The 27,331-nt window shown below is 43.9% G+C and overlaps 1 protein-coding gene across 3 annotated transcripts; it reads right to left on the bottom strand.

The window, feature by feature from the left end:
• Positions 1–596: 596 nt before the first annotated feature.
• Positions 597–26,191, bottom strand: SLC25A29 (solute carrier family 25 member 29). 3 transcript variants are annotated; one of them, XM_078150418.1, is made up of 5 exons: positions 11,021–11,609; positions 8,705–8,739; positions 7,025–7,170; positions 6,281–6,364; positions 597–2,895 (listed from the first exon to the last, which is right to left on the bottom strand). In XM_078150418.1, exons 3-5 carry the CDS (start codon positions 7,115–7,117, stop codon positions 2,158–2,160), a joined length of 915 nt encoding a protein of 304 aa, XP_078006544.1. In that variant the 5' UTR covers positions 7,118–7,170; positions 8,705–8,739; positions 11,021–11,609; the 3' UTR covers positions 597–2,157. The 3 variants fall into 3 exon arrangements, with proteins under 3 accessions (XP_078006544.1, XP_020862968.1, XP_020862969.1); XM_021007309.2 differs by lacking the exons at positions 7,025–7,170; positions 8,705–8,739; positions 11,021–11,609 and adding exons at positions 11,642–11,685; positions 26,110–26,191; XM_021007310.2 differs by having other exon boundaries at positions 7,025–11,609.
• Between the last annotated feature and the right edge of the window lie 1,140 nt (positions 26,192–27,331).

The raw sequence follows: 27,331 nt of genomic DNA, 5'->3' as shown, positions 1-27,331 counted from the left end.
GTAAAGTTATTTAAAAACAAAATGTTCCTCTCCTCCTCATCCTTCTTGAGAGCTATAGGGTAGAATATTCTATATTCCATGTAGTCAGATCCAGCTGATGTAATCGGCTTTGCTGAACAGCTTCCTCTCTCCTTTTAGAAAAATTAATTCCTTGCTTTATATAAGGGACATTTCTCTGGGCATGAAATGAAGGTGATATAGGAACCGTATCTTTCTCATCTTTGAACGACCCCCTGAATCCAACAGAGTAGCTCTCCGCACAGGTCAACATGTAACTTATCTAATACAGTTATTCAGCAAACACTTCCCTTCTGTAGTATAAAACATAAAGGAAGACTGAGAAATTGAAAAGACAGTTGATCCCAAATAAATAACAAAACACAACTCTTTTCCTTAAGGAGAAATTCGGGGACTACATGGGGCAGGATGTTTTAACACCTTGTCAGATATAGTCTTGGTATCACTGTTTTTGTTTAACTGTTTTGTTATAAAAGAGGGTTCAATAGAGAGGTGGGGGGTGAGAAAGTGTAATGGTATGCATATCCAGAATTGACTGATATAAAAAAGGGCATCAATAAATTTTTTCCAAGTCTTGATTTAAAAAAAAAATTTTTATTGACTCTGTACAATAATTACAGAATATCTTACAAGGGTATCATTGACTTGTACATAAACTTTAGGTGACACATTTTACATTCAGTGTGAACCTCAGCGGGAGCCTACAAATGGCCACAATACCCTCCTCTGCCTTCTGCCAAATAATTGGATCCAGAAAATAAGTGTTTTCAGCATAATTTCTGACAGTGCAAATTGCTATTATGTTTTCTTAAAATACAATGTAAAAAGGACCTATCCCCTGAACCATCTAAACTTGTCCCAAGTCCCCTGCACTGCACCAAGGGAGAGTCATTTCCTGCTTCCCAGGAAACAATATGGTGAATGGCCCCATTCTCTATTATCTGCGGCTCAGTTTTTGTGGCTTATCCCCCATTATCAAATTATTTGCATAAACAAGGCTTATTAGATCCTCAAAAATGAGAATGGCATTCTGATAGCAATAAACTCAAAGATTCCCAGAGTCCACATTTGATGCTGTGTACCTCTCAACATACTTGAAACCACATCTACCTAAAACACCCATTCAAAACGTACAGTTCAGGGGGTGGGGGCGGCTATGGCACTGTCATCTGACTCCATTAGCTCTCTCTGTTCTGAGTTTAACAAGATAAAAATGTTAGTTGACTTTTTTATCTATAAAACACCACAAGCAAACTTTCTGTTACTGAGGAAGGGTGGAAGAGGTGCCATCTTGCTGGGCAGTGATGCCTAGGCCTCTCTGCTTGTGCCCCCAGCCACAGTACTGGTCCTGAATGAAATACCTGCTGATCCAGAACCATAGGGGAAGTGTTTCTTAGCCTAGGGAGGCAAGACTTATCTTCTGGGATAGGAAGAACAGGAAGCCAACAACAAGCCTTGACTATGAATCCTAAAATTTAGATGGGGAAAGACCACAGAGATCACCAATTCCAACACCTTCATTTTATGATATATGAAACTGAATCCCATGGAAGAAGCGATTTGCTCAGGGTCACACAGGAACAGAAGTGACATTAAAACCCAGGCCTGACTCCAAATCCTTTGCTCAGAACACATGATAGAAGTCTCTAAATCTAAGCCTCAGAAAAATCAAATGGGTCCAATATAAGAAAATAAAATGTGACCAGGCCCAAGGACAAATGGCCTCTAAGCTCTTCAAAAATGGAGTAGATTTGACCCTCGTGAAGAAGGGTTGGGTTGATTAAAATCCAGGAAAGAATCTGTCAGAATGCTGGCATCAGGAGAAAAAGAATTAACTCCAGTGTGCCCTAGGATCAGAATACTGGCTTCTGAGGTGCTTTAGAACAGAGGCTGGCTACATTCCCAAGAAACAACAGAAGGAAGGTGTGTCACCAGGAGGGATGATACCCAGGCTCCCCAGAAGACAAGACAGTACCCAGGCCAAGTCAGGTGAAAAAAAACTTAGTAGAGTTTGTTTACATCGTTTTCTACAAGGACAGGCATTTACAAAAATATGACAGGGCAAAGTCCAGCTCTGGGTTGGGGGAGAGGGACATGTCAAAAGTGAAGAGGAGACATCCTGGGGCTGGGGGCAAATCTTTACAAGCTGGAAGGCTGAGGGAGGGCTGTCTCACACTCTGTCGTCACTTCCTCTGACCGTGTGTACATAAGGAAGATGGTGACAGTGGCAAAGGTGGCTGCATTGACCGGGAAGGCTCGCAGCAGGGTGGATGTGAGACCCCGGGTGAACACCCTCCAGCCTTCTACCTGATAACTCTTGCGCACACAGTCGAGAATGCCACTGTACTGCTCGACACCCCGCACGCCATCTGCCTGTAGGCGGGATTTAATCACATCCATAGGGTAGGTCGAGAGCCAGGACACAATCCCAGACATGCCACCTGCCAAAAGCAGCTTGGGCACCACAAAGTTGTCCTCAGGCTCACAGCCCAGGGAGCGGGTAAGGCAGTCATAGGTGAGGAAGTAGAAGCCAAAGCTGGGCGTCTCACGGATCAGAGTGGACACCATGCCTTTGTTAATTCCACGCAGACCCTCCTGCTGGTAGATCTTCGCCAGGCAGTCCAGGGAGTTTTTGTAGGTCCTTGTCTTCAGTTTGTACTCGCCCGTGCCTTGAAGCTGCATCCGAGTTTTGGCCAGTTCCATTGGGCAGCAGATCACACACTGGATGGCGCCTGCAGCAGACCCGGCCATGAACTGGTTCATGGGTGTGTCCTTTCCCAGGGCCCGGATTGTGTTGCCTTGGACCCCAAACACAAGGGCATTGATAAAGGTCAGGCCCATCATGGGCGACCCAATACCTTTGTACAGGCCAAATACCTAAAAGCAAAATAGAAGAGGAAAAAATAATAAATGATGGGGAATGGTGGTGGTGGTGATAAAAACTGCCTCATGAATAGAGGAAGTCATCATATGGTGGGGAAAAAAACCCAAGCGGCGCTAGATTCAGGAGAACTGAGTTCAAATCCAGCCTTAGACACATAACACTTCAGGTGTGTGACCCTGGGCAAGTCACTTAATCCCACTGCCTTGCCAGAAAACAAAACAAAACAAAAAACAAAAAATAAACCCTGTACAAAGGAAAATATTAAGCCCTATGCTAAAAATCAGAAGACTTGGGATGATGTCAGTCCCACCACCATCTCATTCACTGCCATGACCCTGGACAAGCAGCCTTCTCTTTCTGGTCCTCAGTTTTCTCATTCATAAAATAGAAATAGTAAAAAAAAAAAATACTAAGAACAAAAATCAAGGATAATTGTAAGGATTAACTAATTTAAGATATGCTGAAGAAAGCATTTATCAATATATCAATCAAATCACAGAGGTGTCAATGCCAAAAGGGATTTTATCGAGTTCAATCTTTTCATTTTTACAAACTGAGGCTCAGAGGGAGGAAAGTCACTTGGGGAGTTAGTAAAAGCGTAGGGTCTGAATTCTAATTCAGGTTTTCTGTCTGACTCCAAGCCTAATGCTCTCTGTAACCATTAACACATTGGCCCACAAAAGATAAAACAAGCTTCCCATCTCCGTATGTCTACAGTACCCCCCTAACAACTCATGACACAGATCACACTGAGTTATAGTACTGTTAAAGGACTTCAAGACAAGCCACGTTTCCAAAGTCTGGTTGACAGGGTGGTACAGTGTTAAGACCTCCAGATTAAAAGGGCCAGAGACCCCAGGTTTAAATTCCAGCTTTACAATTTCCTCTCTGTGTGACGGAGCAAGCAGCCCCACCTCTCTGGTGCTGTTTCCCGGTCTAGAAAACAAACAGGGTAAGGGATATTTACCCTGGGAAAGATGAGACCTCTGGGATACATGATTCTTATCTTGAAGTATCTGTAGGGCTGACTAGAAGAGGGATGTTTTGCCCCAGACAGCAGAAGTAAGATTACATGGAAATTGGCTTCCTTTACGCCCCAATTAAAATCCTTTTTACTTTCAGTTCCTACTTTCTGTTAATTATTTCCTATTTATCCTGTATATAGCTTGCTTTGTATATATTTGTTTGCACTTTGTCTCCTCCATTAGACTGTAAGCTCCTTGAGGGCAGGAACGATCTTTTGCCTCTTTTTATATTCCCAGTGCTTAGAGTATTTGTTGCTGTGTCATTTCTCAGTTGCATCTGACGCTTTGTGACCCTGTTTAGGGATTTTTTGGCAAAGATACTGGAATGGTTTGCCATTTCCTTCTCCAGCTTATTTTACAGATGAGGAAACTGAGGCAAACAGGGTTAAGTGTCTTGCCCACTGTTACACAGCTAATGAGTATCTTAAGGCCAAATCTGAACTCGGGAAGATGAGTCTTCCTGACTCCAGGCCCGGCATTCTATTCACTTTGCCACGTAGCTGCCTAGCACTTAGTAGGTGCTTAATAAATATTATCTTATTGAAAGTCACAGTGATTGAAAGTTACAGAGAAGTAGATTCAAGTTCCATTTAAGAAAAAGAAAAATAATGAAGTCATTTTATGATGGAATGAATGGGCTGGCTCCCTAGGAGGGATTTTGCCTTCACTAGAGGTCTTCTGAACAAAGGGGGTAGAAGAACCCTTGCTAAGGGTGTGGTAGTGGGGTTTCTCTATCCTACTGCGTTGGAAGGGTATTCCTTTGAGACCCCTTTTCAGCGTGTAAGGTGGCACCATGGACAAAGCCCTGCACCTGGAGTCAGGAAGACCTGGAGTTAAAATCCAGCCTCAGACACTTACTAGCTGTGTGACCCTAGGCAAGTCACTTCACCTTGTGCCTCAGTTTCCTCTGTATGAGCTGGAGAAGGAAATGGCAAACCAGTTCAGTAGTTTTGCAGAGAAAACCTCAAATGGGATCATGAAAGAGTCAGACATGACTGAAAGGACTGAACAAGGGGCAATATATGCCACCACCCATAGAGGTTTAAAGGGTGCTTAAGAGGCATACACAGGTAATCTGGAAAGGCTACGCCATTAGGCCTGCTCTGGAAAAAGTCAAGGGGTCTGTGCTGGTAACTCTTCAATCCGTTTCATATTTGTGTCCTGTAAATTACAGGGCACGTCCTCTTCTGCAAGCTCTCTGAGGGCAATGACTATGTCTTATTTATCTTTGTATCAAGCATTTATTTATACTTAGGCTCTTTGGTGTTACCTGCTTTACAGAAGTACATCTTGTCTTGGCACCTGGATTCATGTATTCATTTTGCGGAATTTATTCATTTTTCTTGGTGACACCTACAGTGTGCAAAGCTACAGCAACAAAGGGACATACAGGGTGTTTGTATACTTACTCAGACACTTACTAGCTATGTGACCCTGGGTAAGTCTCTTTACCTCTGTTTGCTCCATTTCCTCATCTGTAAAATGGGGATATTAGCCCCGTACTTCTCAGGGTGGTTGTGAGGATCAAATCAGATAATAATTGTAAAGGGCACAGGGCCTGGCACCTAGTAAGTGCTGTATGAATATTAGCCATTATTATTGCTGTTGTTGCTATTACTTCAGAAACTTCAAGTCTGTTAGACCATGAGAATGATGAGAAGGTACTGTCCTCTCCTCATCAACTGGTATCCAGCAGGTAATCAATGTAACAACTGTGGAGATGAGCTCCATCTCTGTTCCTGCACACAGGCCTTCTCCCGAGCATACTTTCCTCATTTCTCAAAATCCACGCCTTTCTTTAAGGCTCAACTGAGGTACTAGTGCCTCTTCCACAGCTAGCTAGTGCAGTCTGTTTCTCCCAACTACCTCATCTCTGTGTATCTCACATCTTCCATGCAAAGGTAAGCTCTTTATGAGTAGGTCTTAGCACACAGTGCTTTGTGCACAGTACGCGCTTTAAAAAAAAACAAAACTCCCAGGACCCAAGCCTTCCACCATACTGATAGAGTGGTTTGTTAAAATGAGTATCCCACTACATGAGGATTCAAGTCTATTGTTGTTGTCGATTTTTTTTTCAGTCATATCTGACTCCCATTTTGGGTTTTTTTTAGCAAAGATACTAGAGTGGTTTGCCATTTCCTTCTCCAGCTCATTTTACAGATGAGGAATCTGTGACCAACAGAGTTAAGTGACTTGCCCAGGGTCACATAGCCAGTAAATGGGACCATACTCCAGTGATTCTGCCTCTAAATCAGAGAGAACAATTCTTAGATTACCCAAATTCTAAGGGTTGTTGTAAAAGATGCCCAGTGAACCACAAAGCACTGAAGAAATGTGAATTACTATTACTTACAGTTTCTTGCTTGACAATGGACTGAAAGCAGTGGAAAGTCCCTCGGTAGAGAGGTTTCTCTACACTCTGAACCTGGAGGCGTACCTAGAACAAAAGTCTACAGTGAAAAAAAGGTTTGACAAGCCCAGGGAAACCCACACAGTTTACTTGTCCTGTGTACTTAACATCTACAGCGCTAGGGAGGCCCACATGTGGCCATCAGAGAGCAGGAAGTGGTGAGATGCACTAGGCGGGTTATTTTATAATTAAGGTAAAGAGGGTTGGTGGGGGGAACGTAAGGATGATGCACAAAACATTTCATGGGGCTTGAATGGAAAGGGAGTTAATAGGAACGCGCTCTTGGTGAAAGCATAGGCCTCCCTAGGCTTGACTGGGCCCTGGAGCAGGACTGTGTGGTTACCCCTTGAGGGGTCTAAAATCAGGTCCTGAACTGTTCACAGAACCCTTCTTGTTCTCTGAGCTGCTAAATGCTAAATTAACCCGTTAATGGATTCCCACTGTAAGGGTGAGCTGCTAATATCCACTGGATACCATTATATCACCAGAGAGGCTTAGGACAATACCTGCTCTCAGTTTATTCAACTGTCCTCATTATAAAGATCAAAATGGTGCTTCTTTTTCTTTTTTTAAAGGGAGGAGTAGAGGTTAGGAAGAGTAAATACAGTACAATTTATGCTCAACAGTTTGGGTTTGCCAGGGGTCCCTAATATAGATATCAAACTCCCACCCGAGTTAAAAAAAAACCTTATTTTTAAGGAGAGCAGTGTCAGGTCCAGACCAGACTCCACAGGGCTCAATCAGCAAGCAGCTCTCTCCAGTTAGGAGGGCAGGTTCCATGGGGCTGGCTTTAGACTTCAGATATCAGCAGCTGGGAGAAGGATGAGGTTCTCCTACAGACAATCTCTATTCTTGATATGCATTTTTTTCAAGTTGCAGAGATATGGAGAAACATTTCCTCAAAGCTTTATTTGTATGTGACTGAGATAGAGAGCACCCTGCCCCTTCCAGTAGTTCCAGAGCCAAAGAGTACTGGATTTGGAGACTGAGGGTTAAATCCTTGTGCTTTCCGGGCTTAGTTTCCTCCTTTGTAAAATGAATGAAGACTTCCATCTCTACATTCTATCATCCTTACTGGGTTGTTAGTTTTTGGGTTTTTTTTTTTAGATCATTCCTTTAATTTTCCTTGGCAAGGTCTTTCCCTGACTTATTAGCACTTGGTTCTGAAAGCAGTAAGGGAAGGCCATCTATCCTGTCTTCTGTGGAGGGACTAGAAGATACAGTGAGTCCATAGCCAGGGGAAGGATAGGTCTCTTCACCTGGCCTTTGAAGCTAAGAGCCATCCTGGAAAAACCAGAAACTCAAAAGGGGGATTACTTTTTTAGGAAGATATTACATAGTAGTGGTATATGTATGTGAGTGTATGGAAGGGCAGAGGAGATGAGGATGAATTTTTTAAAATGCTTCTTTAACTTTAAACAACAGCAAAAAAAAAAGCACAACTCTGTAGGTTAATAACTCCGTGAGAAAAGTGTGACTGCACATGTAGACAGCGCCCAGAGGAAATGCCCACTTGGCTCATACCAAACAAAGGTTAGGTTCTATAAAAATGAATGGTTCAAATGCATCTTAAGAAAGGGTCACCAGTCTGGCTGAAATTTAAAAAATAAAAGGGCTGGCTTTTACTTATGTGTTGGTTTTGAAACATAATGGGATTTTCCGTGGGGTGATTTTTTTCCTCTAACATTCAGAAAGTTATTTTAATTAAAATGCCTGTGAATGAGAACATGTTCTTTCCTAGAGACAGGGCTTAGAAACACTGCAGGAAGGAGGCTCCCAATCCCTGATCACTCTCAAACCAGGACTTTATGACAGGCTGCCTGTCTACTAGTTCAAGTTTGCTTTCAAATCAGGTAGAAAACCTCAGATATATGAAACAAACCACCCTTTATCCAAAAAGCAGTCTTGAGGTTCATTCATCCCCATCCCCACACTCCCTCCAATCCCAATGATCCCCTTCTCCTTCCAGGTCCTGATGCATCGAATTATGGTCATCCCAACTCTGGTTTAGAGGGAGAAATAGGGTCCAAGTCTCAAGCATTGGAGGAAATACAGTTTAAATGCTCTGAATAAAGGGTGCACGGAAGTCAGGTCTAGTTATATTGGTAGTGGTAATAGTGCTAATTCCTCTAGGAAATTTTTTTTGGGGGGAAGATGTGGAAAACTGGGCTGGTCAGTGGAGGTTCTAGCCAGGCTGGAGATACTGTCCCTACCCACAACCCTCCACCCCCAATTACTGGTCAGAGCTTGGGGTGCCCGGGACGAAGCACTCCAGGGGGATTTTTATGTCCATTCTTGGCACTAATCATACATTCTGGGAGAAATTCAGACTGAGAGAAACAGAAGGTTCACCTGGTCTGTACTTACTAGGTAACTCTCCAGTGATGAGGCTTATCTCTCATCTACAACAAAGTAACACTTTTGCTGTTATAATGAAGACAGCCCTGGGCTCAGAAAGTAAAGGCAGTTAAAAAGCAACAGAACAAATTTTCAACATCACATCAAACACACAGGGGTGGGGAGGGAAGGGAGGGAGTGGGAAGCAGTGCTGGGGAGGACCCCTGATCCAATCTATTATTCTAGAATTGGAAAACCAGTGGCCCCACCCTCTGGAAGCCAGACCCTGAACCCCTGGGGGGCACCATGGGAATGACAAAAGCTGAACTGTTCACATCACAAAAGGGATTTCAAGTATTTGTTGACAGATTAGCAACCAGGTGGACTGGGGAGCAACACAAAAATTTAATTAAGCCTACCTAGGCCCTAGGCTAGAATGGCAAGAAATTGAAAGAACACTGGATTTGGATTCTGGAACCTGGATTCAAATCCAGACTCTAATCCTAATGTTCAAAACATTTAATAATTCCTTTATATGTAAAACTAAGAGGTTGAATAAAGTGACCTCTAAATCCTTTTCTGGCTCTAACTGGCTATGATCTATGCTCCTATGAGCCAAAGATGAAGATAATGCCATCATAATTTTATTGTTATTGTTGTTGTTATTATTATTATTATTATTATTTAATGACCATCACAGGGAACCAAGACTTAGCCTACAAATAAAAAAGGAGGATTATATTGACTGGTCTTAAGAGTCAGGACACCAATCGATTCACCTCTCTAAGCCTCAGTTTCCTCACCTGTAAAATGGGAATGGCAATATGTACACTATCTACTCCACAGGTCCTTGGGGAGAAAAATCACTTCGTAAGCCTTAAAAACTTATTTGAAATAAGTTAGTATGTTGGTGATAAAGTACACTGGAAGGAAACTATCCAGAAAAAAAAAGTGGGGCAACCTCACTAGCATCTTGATTTAGTAAGGAAGATTTTGAAAGGAACCTTCCCCCCCCCCTTTTCTTTGTGAGGCAATTGGGGTTAAGTGAGTAGCCCAGTCACACAGCTAGTGAGTATTATGTGTCTGAGGCTGGATCTGAATTCAGGTCCTTCTGACTTCAGGGCCTGTGCTCTATCTACTGAGCCACCTAGCTGCCCCCAAACCCATTTTTTAAATAGCACTTTGCTTTGTAAGCATCTCTTTTTGAGGTGAGAAAAGCTAAATGATTTGTATGAAGTCACCTAGCTAGTAAGTGTTAAGAGCTGGATACAGGTCTCTCTCCAAACCTTTCTATACTATACTTGCTAATACTACTAACTGTTTCCCAATTTACAGAAAGTTGAAAGAACAGGAAAATTCCCCAGATTTTTTTTTTTGGGGGGGAGAATTCGTTTTGAATGACTTTTTAAAATGGGATTTAAAGAAATTGATTCTTTTCCATCCTGAAGTCTCTAACTTCAAGTTGCCTGGTTTAGTCTGAATGGAGGCTAAGCAAAGGGAGAATGCTTAGGGAGAGGTAAATACTGTATCTCCTCTTTCAGTAAGGGCCTCAGGTTATCAAAGTAAAGGCTATAATTTTCTTTAAAAACAAAAACCCTGAGACCATAAAACACATGTGAACATATCACATTCAGAATACATGAAATACTATTGAGCTTGCAAGTTCAAAACCTAGCTCTAATACTAAGCCTCAGTTTCCTTTTCTGTAAAAGGGGGAGAAAAATATTTGCACTATCTACCGTACCAGGTAGGGAAGGACGTTGGGGACTGGGAAGAAATCATTCAAAAATTCTCTTTTCTCCTCCACAGGAGAGGGGCAAGGTCGTAGGGCCATTTCCTGCTTTCTAAAAGCAGCTATCAGGGAGTCAAAGCTAATGCTAATTCAGGATCAGAAATAAGCCATTTACTTGTGGTTCCAGGATATGCAGGGTATGCCTTTCTAAGAGAATCTGAATTTATGTAATGGGATGAATATGGAGCTGCCTCTTGGCTTTGTAAAAGGCTTCCCCTTGGGTTCATTTGGGAGACACCTCACCTCCAAACATTTAATATATGATTTAACTTGCAAACAAGTTTTAGAAATCATGATTGCCTAACACAAAGTAGGCCTTGGATCAATAGGAAATACGACACTTTTTTAAGCCAAACAAAAAAACCAGCTCATGCTTTAGTTTCTTATTATTTCAGCAGAAATGAAGTAAGGAATTCTTCCTTTTAGCTTATAAGGGAACCTATTAGATACATTGTCTTCTTACCCCTAAGGCACAAGGCTTCCCCTAAGTGGGTAGTGGCTGGGAAGGGGAGGGAAGGAGTGATACAGTCAGGCAATAAGAGATATGGATTTACCTTTTAGGGGTTCGGATTGTTTTCCCCAAAGCTTCTCTTTGACCCCAGGCTGGTCAGATATTGGGGGGGTTCCGCCAGTCCACAGGGTAACCCATTTAAGTGTTTAGCCTTCTCCCCTTCTCCCCAACAACAACAACAAAAAATAAAACTTGGCTGAAACTCTATTTACAGGCTTTCATCTTCCTGAAAAGTGAGTCAAAGAATGGCATTCTCTAGTGGCCTTGGAGAGGTGCCTGGGAAACAAAGTCTAGAAAGGGCTTAACTAAGTCAGTCAGTTATTCCCAAAAGCATGTCAGAAATCTTCACAGCAACATGCACTCAGGTTTTTCCAAGTGTCCAGGCCCTCAAGACTACTTCAAACGAGAATTTATAAATGATTCGCCCCTAAACAGTTTCAGATTTAAAAAAACAAAGTCTCAATAAGATGGTTTCTCCAGGTATACACTTGACACCTCTCCATAGATACCCAGAAAGCACTTTTACACACTTCAGGTAAAAATGAAAAAAGCTGGAAAACTTCCCCTGAAATGTTATTCCCAATTTTCCCCAGTTCCCTTTTTCAGTGGGGCTGCATTGTGTGCAAATTCATTTTATAATTAAACCTGTGGAAAAAAACCTCACCTTGACAGTGTCAAAGGGATGTCCCACCAGCACACCTGCAGCACCTGAAGATTAAGAAAAATGCAAAATGTCAAGTGGATAGACACGTGACTTCCCAGCCACCCCACATTTCCAATTCCCAAGGAGGCTGAGGTTGATAAGTGGGGGTGGGGGTAGGAAAGAATCTTTGGTTGAGTCCAGTTGTGTAAGACTCATGGGGGTTGGGGGAGAAGGTTCTTGGCAAAAATACTGGAGTGTTGCTTACTATCTACTCATATGACCTTGAGCAACGTCATACACTCTCTGGGCCTCCACTGCTCCATCTGTATCACGACGGGGTTGGTTGGACTCTGGCTTCTGAGGTCCCATTCAAGGCCTTTTACTTTAACCCAGACTTCTCTGCCCAGGAACACACTCCACACATCTATGTCGTTGAGTTTTCTCCTGTGCCTAGAATGTCTTCCCTCCCTGACATGTCCCCTAGCTGTTCAATTCCAACCCATCCTTTAAAGTTGAACTCAACATTTCCTCCCTCAAGAATAAGCTTAGAGGCAGCCAGGTTGCCTCTGTGGATAGGGTGCTGGGCCTGGAGTCACAAAGTTCAAATCCAGACTCAGACATTTACTAGCTGTGTGATCCTGAGCAAGTTAACTTAATTTCCTTCTGCCCTACTTTCCTCAAATGTAAAATGGGGGTAATAAAACGCACCTACCTCGTATGGCTGTTATGAGGATGAGAAACATGAGAAAATTATACAGCACTTAGCTGGGTCTAGCACACAGCAAGTGCTATATAAATGCTTGCTCCCTTCTTTTTCAAGAAGCCTTCTCTAAATGATCTATCCAGACCTTCCCCATTTCCCTTCTGGCTTCAAAAGACACTTGGTTTTATGTACCCCATATCTACTTTATCTGTGTTAGTCAGTCTCACTCCATGAGGGCAAGGATTTAAATAGGGCATCTTCTCCAACAATTCATTTCAATGTTAAGTGCTCAATACATATTTGCTGGTTGAGGGGGCATCTTTAGGAAGGGGTCTTTGGATGAGTGAGACTGAGGTTACCATATAAGGTGGAAAAGTAAAATAGACATTTAGGAGACAAAAAGAGTAGTCCAGTTTGAATGGATGTAGAGTGAGTGATTGTGATGTGACTCTTGGTTATTTCTGAAAATCAAATCCATCCTCAAAGGACAAAGATTTGGATGTTCAAAGCATGTGCTCAGGGCTATACCTGCATTTCCCAAAGGGGAGTTTCTGAAATGCTGTAAGCAATAGTGCCCAACTTCCAAGGGGACCTGTGGCTTTGAGGGGTATGACCCATCGTAGCTGAGTGTAAAACCCAGGTCTTGAGTTCTATCAAGTGTCAAAGAGATAAGGAACCCACAAAAATCATATAATCAAGTGCCCGTGTATTATACCAAATGTTATAAAAAGATCCATTCGGAGCAGTGAAGGTCTTACAAGGAACCTCCCCCACTCCACCCCCATGACTGCTGCCTGAAGTATATAATTTTACACATATGGAAGTTCACTTTTATAATCCCTTAACATTGCATGGAGCTGCTTTGCAAATTATGTTGACGATCACATTCAACCCTACAACAGCTCCACGAGGAAGAAGAGCAGAGCATATCACTGCCACTGGGCTGATAAGAAAACTGAGGTCCATAAAAGTTGAAAAGTAATTAAGCTTAGGGCAGTTAGGTGGTGCAGTGGCTACAGCACTGGGGCCTGGAGTCAAGAAGACATCTTCCAGAGTTCAAATCTTACTTCATTTACTTAGCTGTGTGACCCTTCACAAGTCACTCAACCCTGCTGGCCTCAAGTTTCCTCATCTATAATATGAGCTGGAGAAGTAAATGGCAAACCACTCCAGTATCTTTGCCAAGAAAACCCCCGATGGTGTCATGAAGAGTCAGATACAACTGCTCAAGGACAGCAATGAAGCTTGAGGTCATCAGCTAGTTAGCTGAAGGTGACTGTGATCTTGCTACCCATGGTTTATCAACAAATCAATATGAATTTCTTAAGGGCCTCCTATGTACCAAGCACAATGCTGTGAAAAGAGGCCTCATGTAGAAAGGGATGCAAGATTGTTGCCGATCAGTCAAATATCTGCCCCTGCCACCATCAGTGAAGACATCAGCAGCACATGGCGCTGAAGCTGAGGTACCCAGACGCCTGTGTCACACACACACACACACACACACACACACACACACACACACACACACACACACACTCCTGCAATGCCTTCTCTACCTCACCCCTTTGATGGGGATCCTAATCACCCTTCAAGGCCCAATTCATGTCCCACAATCTCTTCATCAGACTCTTGATATCATGTCTGTACAACTCATGCATCTATTACCACAGATATCCTCGAACGGTCAGACCAGTCAACAAACATCTTCCAGAAAGGCAAAAACACTGCTCAAGAGACCCATTCTAATGAGGGACACGACAAGGTACATACAAGATAAACACTGTAATAAGCTGGAGACACTCATAGAGGGAAGACTCTGGCTAGCATTAGGGGGCTTGGGGAGCTCTTTGAAAAAGAAAGGATTTTAGTTGGGACCTGAAGGTAGAGGTGAAGCCTGGGGGACAGTGTGGGAACAGATGGGTCACCCTGTGGGAGGAACAGCTGGAAGGCCTGAGTCACTGGATTCTAGAGTACTTGGAACGGGGCAGAGTAAGGCATAAGAAGTCAGGAAAGGGGGGCTGCTAGGTGGCACGGTAGATAGAACACTGGCCCTGGATTCAGGAGGACCTGAGTTCAAATCTGGCCTCAGACACATAATACTTACTAGCTGTGTAACCCTGGGCAAGTCACTTAACCCCACTGCCTAGCCAAAAAAAAAAAAAAAGCCAGGAAAGGAAGGAAGGGTGGGAGGTCATGAAGGGCTATAAAAGCCTAACAGAGGATTTTGATCTGGATACAGGTAGAACAATTAAGAGGCTATTATAATAATCCAGGTATTATAATAATAGTAACAACAACCACCACTTATCTGTACTTTCAGTTTTGCAAAGTACTTTATACATTATTTCATTTAACATTAAATGACTTATCCAGGGTCATAGAGAAGCCATTACAATAGTTCAAGTATAATAATAATGATAATATCAACAACTATAATATGCACTTTAAGATCTGTAAAGCATATAAATGCTGGTTTTCTTCTTTAAGGTGACTTATCCACAGTCACACAGCTAGTAAGCATCTGAGTCTGGATTTGAACTCAGGCTTAGGTATGAGAACATGAGGGCCTGTTCCAGTGTCAGTGGGTATATACAGCAGAGGTGTTTTTTTTATTGTTCAGTCACGTCTGAGTCTTCGTGACCCCAAGGACCACAGCACTCCAGTATTGACCATGGGGTTTTCTTGGCAAAGACACTGGAGTGGTTTGCCATTTCCTTCTCCAGCCGATTAAGGCAAATGGAGGTTAAGTGACTTGCCCAGGGTCACACAAGTTAGCAAGTGTCTGAAGCCCAGTTTGAACTCAGGCCTTCCTGACTCCAAGCCCCATGCTCTACCCACTGCACCACCTGGCTGCCTGGACTACAGATATTACAAAGGGAGAAACGACAAGATCTGTCAACTGACTGGATTTGGGGGGGAGTAGGAGTGAGGGGCTGACAACGATTGGGAGTGGGGCCTTCAATAGTCACAGGGAAGTCCCAGAAGAAGGAAGGCTGGTTTGTGTGGGGAGGGGTGACAGAGAGTTCTATTGGTATGCTTTAGCTTTCTACCTCGATAGCTCCAGACATGAGCTCTTTCACTCAGAAGGTGCTTATCACAGCATAACAAACACAGAACTGTCAAAAATGTCAGAACTGGAAGAGACCTTGCATTCCACCAAGTCCCTCGACAGTCAGCAAACTCCTGCCTGCCAACTTGCCAAATCCTGCCCTCAGTCTGTTTTTTGTTATCGTATGAAGGCCCTGCAAAAAGAGTGGTGGGGGGTGGGGTAGTAGTTTGCTCTAATCCAAAACTCTTTCACTGGACGACTGTCTTGGAAAAGGAAGGACAAACAATCAGAAGTTACATAGCTGATTTGTGACGTGGTGGCCAGTGGGCCTGGAGTCAGGAGTTTAATTTCAGCCTCAGACTTACAGTCATTTCACCTATTTGCCTCAGTTTCTTCATCTGTAAAAATGTGGCTCAGGATAGCACCTACTTTGAAGAGTTGTTCTGAAGGCAAAATGAGATATCTGTGAAGCATTCAGCACAGTGCCTGGCACACAGGAGGCACTATGTAAACGTCAGCTTTTTATTATTATCACTGACTTGTCCTGAGGTCACGTAGTAACCCTTTGTTGTTCAGTCGTTTCAGTCCTGTCTAATTCTTCATGACCCCATTTGGGGTTTTCCTGGCACAGATACTGCAGTGGTTTGCCATTTCCTTCTCCAGCTCATTTTACAGATGAGGAAACTGAGGCAAACAGGATTAAGTGACTCACCAGGGTCACACAACTCTTCTGTGGCCAGATCTGAGCTCAGGAAAATGTGTCTTACTGACCCCAGGCCCAGTGCCCTATCCACTGTGCCACCTAGCTGCCCACCATATATCTGTTTTTATAGATATATCTATATACAGGATAGATTAAAAAAAATCAACAGAGAGAAGGCACTGGAATTAAGAGGCTTCTCACAGAAGGTGAGATTTTAGCTGAGAGTTAAAGGAGGCCAGAGAAGCCTGGAGGCAGAGATCAGGAAGGGTAATACTGAGGCATTGGGGGGGGGATGGACAGACAGACGGAGGACACAAACCGATGACCGCCAGTGAAAATGCTCAGAGTCTAGAGATGGAAAATCACCGCACCTTTCTTTGTACCCATTTCCTAGTCTGTAAATGATGGAGCTGGAGCCCAAAGCTCCTCTAAGGTCCCTTCCAGCTCCGAATCCTCTAATCATATAACCTAGGGCCCATGATTCTCATTACCATGTCTTATTGCTTCAGCACTGGATTTGTCCCAATTGCATTGCCTCTGACTTTTGCTCTTGCTCAGCCCTTTTCAGTCATGTCCAACTCTCTGTGACCCCATTTAGGGCTTTCTTAGCAAGATAATGGAGAAGTCTGACATTTGCTTCTCCATGCCTTTAACTACCATCAACATTTATTAAGTGCCTACTCTGTGTGTGTGTGTGTGTGTGTGTGTGTGTGTGTGTGTGTTGGTGTGCATTGTGCTAAGGATACAAAAAAAAATTAGGTAGAAGAGTGCTTCTGCTCTCAAGGAACTTAGGATCTAATGGGGGGACATAACATGCAAACAAATATATACATGGCAAGGATAAATGGGAAATACCTTGGCGACAGCTAGGTGGAGCGGTGGATAGAGCACTGGCCCTGAAGTCAGAAGGACCTGAGTTCAAATCTGGCCTCAGACCAAACACTTGACACTTACTAGCTGTGTGACCCTGGGCAAGTCACTTAACCCCAATTGCCTAAAAAACAAACAAAAAAGGGAAATAACTAGCATAGGGAAAGCACAGAATTAAGAGGGGTTAGAGTAAGACTGGAATGGGGAAGAATCTCCATGTACTTTGTTTTGCTAACTTTACTTAGTCCCATTTTACAGGTGGGAAATCTGAGGCTTGAGCAGTTCAGTAACTTGCCCAGGGTCACATAGGAACAAGTCTCTAAGGGCACGCTGGAATTCACTGGCCACTCCAAATTCAGCTCCACTCTGCCACCTAGCGGCTGGATAGGAAAGTGCAGAGGGGTTATCATCCCACCAGGCTACTCAGTTCTCAACTGCTGAGCATCTTGCATTGTTTCCTTATTCCGTGTTTTGAAGTCAATTATCTTAAGGACTGTCATGGAGAGAAAGAATGAGGCAATTTCTGGTGGATGGAGTACTGGTTACAGTTAGTAGGCCTGGACAGGTTGGTTTCTTACCGGGAGCTATTATTATTATTCCAGGTCAAAGGAGGAGCAGGCATTTGCACCAGGTATTCCTGGTATCTAAACTGAAGAAACTTCTTGAGTGGGGTACCAACAATGATGAAAACCGAGGTAGCTAGAGTTAGGGTGCTGAACCTGGAGTCAGGAAGAGCCAAGTCCAAATTCAGCCTCAGACACTATGTGTGTGAGACCACAGGCAAAGTCATTTAACCTGTTTGCCTCAGTTTCTTCAACTGTAAAATGGGGACAATAATAGCACCTAACTCCCAAGGTTGTTGTGGAGATGAAAGGAGACAATGCCTGGCACACAGTAAGTAGTTATTATCTATAAAACTGGGATAATAGCACCAACCTCCCAGGATTGCTGTGAGGATAAGATAATACTTGAAATGCTCTTTACAAACCTGACAGGGCCATATAAATTCTAGTTATTGGTGGTGTTATTATAATTTTACTTGTTTTTAATATTATAATATTACTTGGTTTATTTTTTTGAGGCAATCAGAGTTAAGTGACTTGCCCAGTGTCACACAGCTAGTGAGTGTTATGTGTCTGAGACCACATTTAAACTCAGGTCCTCCTGACTCCATCTCTAGGAACAGTAATCAAATCAATATTCCCTTTCTCAAAAAGGATGTGACAGTCACTATGATTCTACTAGAGAATTCCCTGAACAAACACTCCTCTCCTTGTATAACTGTCTCCTACATACATTATCTTCTTCACTAGAATGTAAATTCACTGGGGGCAAGAGTCTTAAATGCTTTTTCATTCATTCATTCATTCATTCATCATTCATGTCACATAGCAACTAAATGCTGGCTTTGGCTTCCAACTCAAACTTCCTGACTCTAATACCACCCTTCTATCCATGAATTCCTTCGGTAACTATAATAATCACTGAATAGTAACCTGAGCACTGAAGGGACCTCTGAGGTCATCTATCCCAACCCTATAATTTTGTAGATGAAGAAACTGAGGTCCAGAGATCAAATGACTGGCCCCAGGTTTGAACCCAGTTTCTTATTTCATGTCCAACACTATTACCACACTGCATCCTAATAAATCACTTTCTAGAGCTCTGTAGTACAAGTGTTTGCCCCATTTTACAGAAAAGGAAATGGAAGCTCAGGAGTTAGCCCATAGTCACAGCACGGCTTTCAGAGTTGGGGCTAGAATTCCCATCTGCTCACTAGACCATACACATCTCTCAGAAGCCTTTATTTTTTGAAGGCAATTAACCCCAATTGTGACTTGCCCACGGTCACAAAGCTAGAAAGTGTCTGAGGCTGGATTTGAACTCAAGTCCTCCTAACTCCACGGCCTGTACTCTAATCACTGTGCCACCAGCTGCCCACAGAAGACTTAAAAAAAAGTGGATAAAACAATTTGCTTGGTCATAGGAATTCAGAGAGGTGACTACTCTACAATTTAATCTTAGACAGTTGCCCAGAGTCACATAGCTAATCTGTCGGCAGCACAACTTGAACCCAGATCTTACTGACTAGAAGGTAGCTTGTCTTTATTAAGATGCCCACAGCTTTCCGGGAATCAGTGCACCCAGCCTTGTATGAACAGATACAAAGATGTATTGTACTCTCTGTGCAAGATTACAGTCTAGGCTGAGGAGTAAAAGAAACTTCTTGGCCTTAACTTAAAATTCCATTCTACTCCCTCGATGAGCTCTCCAAGAGCCTTCTAGGCATAAGCAGGAATGATTGAGGGGAGGAAGGGGGGAGTAGGGGTAGAGAGGTATTCTCGTGTAATTGGGTGGGAGGGGGGTAGGGAGAGGGGGTTAGGACAGCTCAGATTTTACACTGTATGGGGGGGCAGTGCAGGAGACAAACTTCTTGGGCAAATCATTGTAATTTCCTAAGCCTTGGTTTTCTCATCTGTAAAATACGGATGATTCCTAATCCAGTTACTCAGACTTATTAGAAGAATCACATGAGGTAATGCATGAGAAGGAACTTGAATCTGTGAGAAGGAAATCACTATGATACCCAACCCAGCATGGGACACAAGGACATGATCCCTAGTCCTTGCCATGGAGATGACAGAATAGCTGAGGAAACAAAAAAAATTATACTCCCATAAACCAATGGAAGAACAAATGTATGTAAGGCTGACAGTCAATGGTCTTCAAAGTCATCTCTTACTTCAAGTTAACAATTATAAAGTGGGATCTGGGTTCCAGAATGGGTGACCTTAGACTAGTGACTTTAAATTCTCCAAACCCTGGTTTCATTATCCATCCAATGGGAATGTTGACAGGACTTTTACTGAGCCAGTTTCTAACCTGAGAATGCTCAGAGATGCACAAAGCAGGCCTAGAGATGGGAGTGCCAGTAATCAAGTAGTTTAATTAATCAATTTCAGAGTGAGGAATGTACTTTTTCAGTTGAAGTAAAAGCACAGGTTAAATCACTTAAATCACAACTGGGGAAGGAGGGGGAAGATGGATTACAAACAATCATTTAGTGGTTTCCCAGGAGAAACCAGTAAGTCCCACAATACAACAATTCAGAAGGTGAGTGTTGGGGGTTGTGACCTCCTTCCCTAAAGTACAGAACCAGAGTTCTGTGATGGGAACAGGTTCTGCAAACTTCGACTCGCTTCATTTCAGGTACACAGGCAGAAGGATGCCAGGGATTGTGAGACTTGTCAAATTAATCAGTTTGATTAATTGATTCAAAAATTAATTTAAAAAAATTAACTGATTTAAAAATTAGTTTGATTAATCAATTTAAGCTGCATTGTGAGCTCTGACTTCCAAGCCAGAAAGGCAGCTCTTGAGAAAACTAAATTAGTATGTTCATTACACACATATCTATTAGCATGAAAATTACAAATTCCTTTCTCATTCCCTCCTTTTGGCCAAAAAGCTCAGAATGACCTTTGAAGGCCAATGAGCTATCACTGCAACAAGAACTATAATTTATAAGGTGCTTTATATACGTCACCTCATTTGCTCCTAATAAGAACCTTGCAAAATAGGTGCATAGTGCAGATATTAGTAAGAGATGAGGAAATTTAATTGAGCAGATAAATGATTTGCCCATGAACATACTACTTATGTCAGAGGTAGGATTGGAACCCAGATCTCTCCTGACTCCAAGTCCAGAACTCTACTATGTATAAGCTGTGTCACAACTCTGTAGTACTAATTTAACCTTATTAAAAAAGTATACACACACACACACACACATGTGTGTGCATGTCTGTGTGTGTGTGTGTGTGTTTCATTCTGCACTCTAAATCTATCACCTTTCTTCCAGGAGGTGTGAAGCATTAGTTCCCTGATTGTGGATTTTCACTGAATACAACATCGTTCAAAATTGTTTATCTTTACATTGTTGTGGTCACTATACAAATGGTTCTTGTGGTTCTGTTCCATTTCATTTTTCATCAGTTTACAAAAGTCTTCAAAACTGTTTTCACAATATTGATGTTATACTATAAGTTGTTCTGATTCTTCTCATTTAACTCTGTATGAGTTCATATAAATCTTTCCACATCTCTTTGGAACCATCTACTTCCTCATGATTATACAACACTACTCCATTACATCTGTATACAATAAATTATTCAGCTACTGATGGGCATCTCTTTAGTCTCCAGTTTTCTCTCACCACAAAAAGAGAGGCTGTAAATAACTACACACCTAAGACCTCTCCCCAACTTTGGGGAGGGCCTGAGAGTGGCTCACAGGCCAAGCTGTTGTAGAGCTGAGCCAAAGGACCAATTGTCTTGTCACTTTTTGTGACTAAATCCAAACTGCTTTCCCAAATGGTGGTACTTATGCACAGGCCCACCATCATTAAAGTGCCTGTTTTCCTACCATCCCTCCAATATTTATCATTTTGGTTCTACTGGACTATTCTAAGAACTAGATAGAAATACTGTTCTACATTCCCCACAGGATTTTTTTTGAATTCCAAAGACAGTAGATTATGAATGAATTGAGGGAAAAAGCTGATCATCATGACATCCCAGAATCCTAGATTTAGAGCTGGTAGTCATTAAATCTAACTCCCTAATTTAACAGAGGAGACTTGCTCAAACTTCCATAGGTTAGTTAACAAACAGAGGGACATCTTTCTGGTGGTTCCTCCTATTGGTTCTAATTCTTACATCACTAATGTGAAAATGTTTAATGGGAATGTATATGTATAGCCTGCATCACACTGCATGTCGTGGGGAGGGAGAAAAATTTAAAACTCAAAAAACTTACGGAAGTGATGGCTGATAAATCAAAATAAATAAAAAAGAAAAAAAATAGAGGGATGATTCTGTCTGACTAATGTCCTCTATTTCCTCCCTGCAGCCTAACTCAGTCCACACAAGTTCACTGGCTGGCTAGGACCCTTAGGGCTTAACAGTTTGGCTTGGACCAACTCCCTGTTCCTCCCTTTGAACCATCTGTGCCAGCAGACACATCACTGCCCCAGATAATGTGTTTATGTAGGAGAAACTTTCTACTTCTTGCTGTTCAGCTGTGTCCCAGTCTTTGTGACCCCGTTTAGGGTTTTCTTGGCAAAGATACTGGAGTGGTTTGCCATTTCCTTCTCCAGCTCATTTTACAGATGAGGAACTGAGGCAAATGGGGTTAAGTGGAAGATAAGTCTTTCTGACTCCAAGCCCAACATTCTATCTACTGCAGTTTATTACTGAACTTCCTTGAAAACCCCAAAATGGCACCTGATACCTCTTGGATGGGCTGTGAGCAATGGGGTTAAAGAAACAGCAGTTAGGACAGCATATCAAAGTTGGGAATTATAGGCCATAAATTATCACAGCTGGGGGGCAGCTAGGTGGCACAGTGGATGGAGCACCAGGAGTTCAAATCTGGCCTCAGACACACGATACTCACTAGCTGTGTGACCCTGGGCAAATCACTTTGATTGCCACGCCAAAAAAAAAAATTATCATAGCTGGGAGGGATCTTTTAGAAAACTGTAACATGTTAGAGTTTCACTCCAGTTTAGTATACAGAAAAAGCCTGGGGCAGGAGACCTGGACAAGAGATCTGGGTTCCAGTTCAGCAAAGACTCTTATTATACCAGCCACACAAAGTGTTGCGTTTTCAGGAAAGCAATTTTAGACATTAAAGTACCAAATGTCAGCTACGATTATTTGATAGATGGGGCATCAAAGGTCCAAAGATGACATGTCTTTTGTCCACCGAGTCAGATAGAGTCTCCCTCTCCCTCCCCACGACATGCAATGTGATGCAGGCTATACATATACATTCCCACTAAGAAGACAAATATCCTAACTTCTAGACCAGGGCTCTTCCTAGTATATTGTACTGCTTCACTAATCAATGAATAAGCAGATCTGCCTGTATCTGTAGTCTCTAGAAGGCAGTTTTTGTTGTTTTTAAAATTTTAAAATGTGCTTCACTATAATTTACTATAACATTACTATTTCCTATAGGCGTACAGCATTAAGTTCCCAGAGCACATTTGTTCTTCTGATCTTACCTGCAGCCCTTGGTGATATGAGGAAATAAAAATCCACCTTCTACCAGAAGACTGAAAGCCAAAGAAAGAAGGTGATTTGTCCAAGGATCACAAAGCAAAACTTAGCGGTACACCAGGAACTGGTCCCTGGTGTCCAGATCTTCAGTTTTCCAATCTCTCCCCTGGGATGTGCAGGGAATTATGAGATGTGGATGCCAGCCCTGCCTCTGCCATCAATTAGCTATGCAACTTAAAACAAGACAAAGTTGTGTAAGAGCTGACGTGGATCTATACAGGATGCATACTTACTGAAAACAGCAGTAAGACTTTGTGGGGAACACCTTGTCTAGTAAGGTAACATATGAAAACCAATTTATATCCACCATCTCATTTGGTTTTCACAACCCTGAGTAGGCACTACAGGTAACATTCTTCCCCCTGCCATAGTATTTTATTTTTTGCAATTACATGTAAAGATCGTTTTCAACATTCACTTTTGTAAGATTTTGAGTTACAAATTCTTTTCTCCCTCCCCAAGATGGCAAGCAATCTAAACATGTAATATTATTTTCATTTTAAAGATGAGGAAACTGAGGTTCAGTGAAGAAACCTATCATGATGATACAGCCAAATATGTGTCAGAGGTGGCCCTGGAATCCAAGTCTTTATGTATTCACTATGCCACTCTTATTCCTGCAACAGTTTAAAAGTTAACTCCTAGTTCTTTCCAAGCTATATAGATATTTTATATATTTTTTAATTTATTTATATATTTATATATATATTTTTACTAAATACACCTAATTCTACAAAAAAGTAGGGTATTATAGAAGAAACCATATAAAAATAGTTTACCCTACTTTCCTACTGCCCTCATCTCCACTACTAGCTGTCTTCACTAGCCATGAGGACCACTCTTGGTTATCCTACCATCTCATCTCCACCCTTGGTTGTCTTCTCTTGGCCAGTGAAACTGACAAGTGCCCTGAGCTGTGAGGCCCCAGAGTCCCAAGAAACATCTTGACCATCTGATATATGGCACTCTGGGAATCCAGAGGCGAAGAGTGTTTCCGGTAAAGAACAAGCCATGTAGCTGAGCTGATGAATAGGGATGCTTGCTGCCACTGTAGAACGAGGGCCAAAAACCAGGCTGAACAAATGCCAGAAAGTGGAAGGAGGCAACTCCCCACTCTCTCTCCTTGAAGGCAAACTCAGTGCTAAATCAATGCTTGGCCTGTGGCTCACCAAGGAGGTGCCCGGAAAAACAGTGAATTCTTAAAGACATAATAAGGTCACTGTCCAAAGCTTGGAGCAAGGCTGGACCGAAGTTATCACGTGGCTCTCCTGCAAAGACTAAATCCTGGCTTCGTCTGCCAATCCTTCCCTGTTCTTGCTGCAAATATAATTTGCTTTCCTTTAAATAAGGCATAATGCTAACTTCAAAATGCCAGGGCTGAAAAGAGGCCGATCAGGAGAGGACTGGTGTGACCTCACGTAACCCCTTTCATGTCCTAAGTAAAAAAGTCATCTCTAAGATGCTTTTCAATTCTAAATCCTATGATACTGGTCATTTTATTTAACTTCTTTCTTTTTCCTTGCCTCCTTCCTTCTCCCTTCCCTCTCACTCTGGCTGCAAATGCTTGAAGTCATAAATTCTGAAGGGAAAAATGGACATTTCTTGATTTTAAGTTAGAGCCTGACACAGTTGTTTCTTCAATTTATGTAGGGGAGGGGAAAAGGGTGTTTTTTTGGGGGGGAGGGGTGACGGAGGGGATGGACACCAGAACAAAACTTGACTATGTATGTAGAAAGTTCTGGAGCCAGAGACCTCACTCAGAGTTAAGAAACCTGAAGACAGGAAGTTATTTATTCATGTGATTTGCAGTCAGAAACTCCAGCCTCTTTCCCCTCCCCCCATCCCCGAGCTCAAAAACCCTTCTGAACCAGACTCTCCAGAAGGCTTGATTTCACTGCTTCCTTTGACTAGCACTGCCCCCCCCCCCAAAGCTCAGAGGGATGAGGGGCTGCTGTGATCATGGCAGTTTCAGAAAACTTAGGGGAAAAGAGTTATTGATGGTATAGGAACAAGGGTTAACTCCATTTTTCAAGAAGTCATTTGTTGGACCTCAAGCAACTTCCTAAAGACTAGCTACAAAGTTAAGACAGGGGAGGGAAAGTTCTCACAAAGTTAAATACCTGGTAGCCACCTAAAAGACTCTAATTGTGATTAAAGTTAAAATTCAACCTTGTGTGTGGTCTTCCCACATTCAAAAGCCTTAGAACTTTCTAGTCCAGTCCCCTCATTTCACTAGAAGAAAAATGAGACATGGAGAGAGGAATTTAAATTGTTACACTGTGTCTAAGGGGCCCTGAAAAGAGAGGGAGCCCCCACTTCACTGACCTCACTTTTCGCCCCTCCCAAGTAAAAATAGAACAGGGGCAAACTCGCAGTGGGGAAATGGGGTTTTAAGGACATGTGGGAGGTGGTGAAGTGGGAGAAAGTGAGACTTGTTTATCCAAACCTTGGATCTAAGCCTGGGCGAAAGGAGAGGCTCCCATACGTGTTACCCAAATGCTTCAGGGCAACAAAAGGATGAAGGATCCAAGAGGAGAAGCCAGGGGCCCGAGGACCACCCTCACCTTTCCCCAGCCCCCAGCAATGGAAAGGCCCACCCGGTTCCACCCCAGGTAGGGATTAGATTCGAGAGGGGGGTGGGGATCGAGATGGGAGGAGGGGCAGTCCCGGGCTCCAGGCTCCAGCTAACCCGACCCCAAGCTGAGGATGCTCGGAATGCAAGGGGGGGAGGGGGCGAGGCGCTGCTGCTGCTGCTGCTGCTACTAGCGCAGCCGCCTCCCCTAGCAGCCTATTGTTCCCTGCGAGCTCCCCGGCTCCCGCTGGCGCCAAGGCCCGAGTCCCGCCCCGGAGCCCGGGGCCCGGGGCTGGGTGAAGCCCGTGCACGCTTCCAGCTTCACCCCAACCCTAGTAAGCCCGGAGTGGGGTGCACGTGAAGGCCTCCTGGCGTCCCGGGGAATGCACACACCCATCCACCCCCAAACTGTCTCCCCCCCGTTGTACGCCGCTGCGTACGCTGACCTCAGCTCTCCTACTCACCCCCGACGCATCCGGCCAAAAAGTCAAGCGCCATCGCCGGCCTCTCCCGGTGCCAGGTGCAGCGCCTTCTCCTCCGGACCGGCCCCCGGGCCGCCTCCCACCCGCGGCTCCCTGATCCGCCCGCCCCACCCGCCCGGCTCCGGGTGCTGCGCTTGCCAAAAGCCGGGGAGCAGGAGATGCGCCACCTAAGCCCCGAGCCGCTCTCCCCCCAGCCCCAGAGGGAGCCTCGGCTCGCTCCTTCCTTGCTGCGCGGCGGGGCTGGGTGCTCCCTCGGCTGCTGCGGCAGCAACAGCAGCGAGCGCCGCCCACCTTCCCCGGGGGCCCTACCCTGCCCTGCCCCGCGCGCCCTGCCCAGCCTCCGGTGCACCCGGCTCAGCTCGCGCCGGCTTCTGATTCTCAACAGGGAGAAGGCGACCCGGGGCGCAGAGCTTTCTCCAGTCCTGCTCTCCAGGCCCGGCGGGGAGGGGAAGTCACAGCCAATCAGCCGGCACGATGCGGACAACACCCCAGGCCGGGCCCGGAGCGCGGAGGTCCGATTGGCTGGGAGGACTCGGGGCTGGAGGAGGCGAGGGGAGGACGTGGCGGGCGCGGCTGGAGTGGGGGGCGGCAAGCTCCCGGGCTCGCAGACAAAGGAGCAGCTTTGTGCTGGTGGGAGGCTGCCTGGCTGGTGGGGGGGCTCGGAGGGGGAGATGCTGAGCCCACTTGCTGTAGGGCAGGTCACTCCACAGTCCAGAAATGGAAAGTGCTTAGAGATCCATTTAGTCTGATTAGAGAACAGGTTTATCCAGGGCTTTAAGGTTTGTTTTTAAAATGCTGGACTCACTCCAACCCCGAGTTGTAGGCGGAGTTAGCATCCTTTTCCCCATTGTATGGAAGAGGAAACTGAAACTCAAAAAGCTTAATAGACTTGGCCAACCTTACTTAGCTAGTAAGGTGTTGGGAGCAGGGGTGGAGGGTGCGGGGGGGGGGGGACGGGGGACGGACGACGGGACAGAGATACATGATGGGGAAACTGAGCCAGGAGAATCCCATTTTAGACTGAGGTTAAAATTGTCCTCTCAGCTTTTCCCGATGCTGACTTCCCACCAGTATCATATTCCCTCTTGAGCAGCTTGTGGCATTTCTCAGATGGTGGATTATTGATTTATCAATGGATTATTATGATCCACTAGACAACTCAAAATCATGAGCTTTTTTACCTCAAACAGCAAGTTTCACTGAT

This window comes from Phascolarctos cinereus, unplaced genomic scaffold, assembly GCF_003287225.1.
Source record: "Phascolarctos cinereus isolate Bilbo 61053 unplaced genomic scaffold, phaCin_HiC Scaffold_2;HRSCAF=192, whole genome shotgun sequence".
Taxonomy (NCBI): domain Eukaryota; kingdom Metazoa; phylum Chordata; class Mammalia; order Diprotodontia; family Phascolarctidae; genus Phascolarctos; species Phascolarctos cinereus.
Note: the sequence above shows the minus strand (reverse complement) of the source record. Positions and strands in the feature narration are given on the sequence as shown.

What these genes read in the sequence shown, in the direction of transcription:
- SLC25A29 (XM_021007310.2), bottom strand. Translation starts at nt 7,117, where the DNA reads ATGGAACCTGCCCTCCTAACTGGAGAGAGCTGCTTGCTGATTGAGCCC. An exon ending in CTGCTCTCCTTAAAAATAAG is followed by an intron (nt 6,365 to 7,024) that starts GTTTTTTTTTAA and finishes CTTTTGTTCTAG; the next exon opens with GTACGCCTCCAGGTTCAGAG. An exon ending in CCATTGTCAAGCAAGAAACT is followed by an intron (nt 2,896 to 6,280) that starts GTAAGTAATAGT and finishes TTTTGCTTTTAG; the next exon opens with GTATTTGGCCTGTACAAAGG.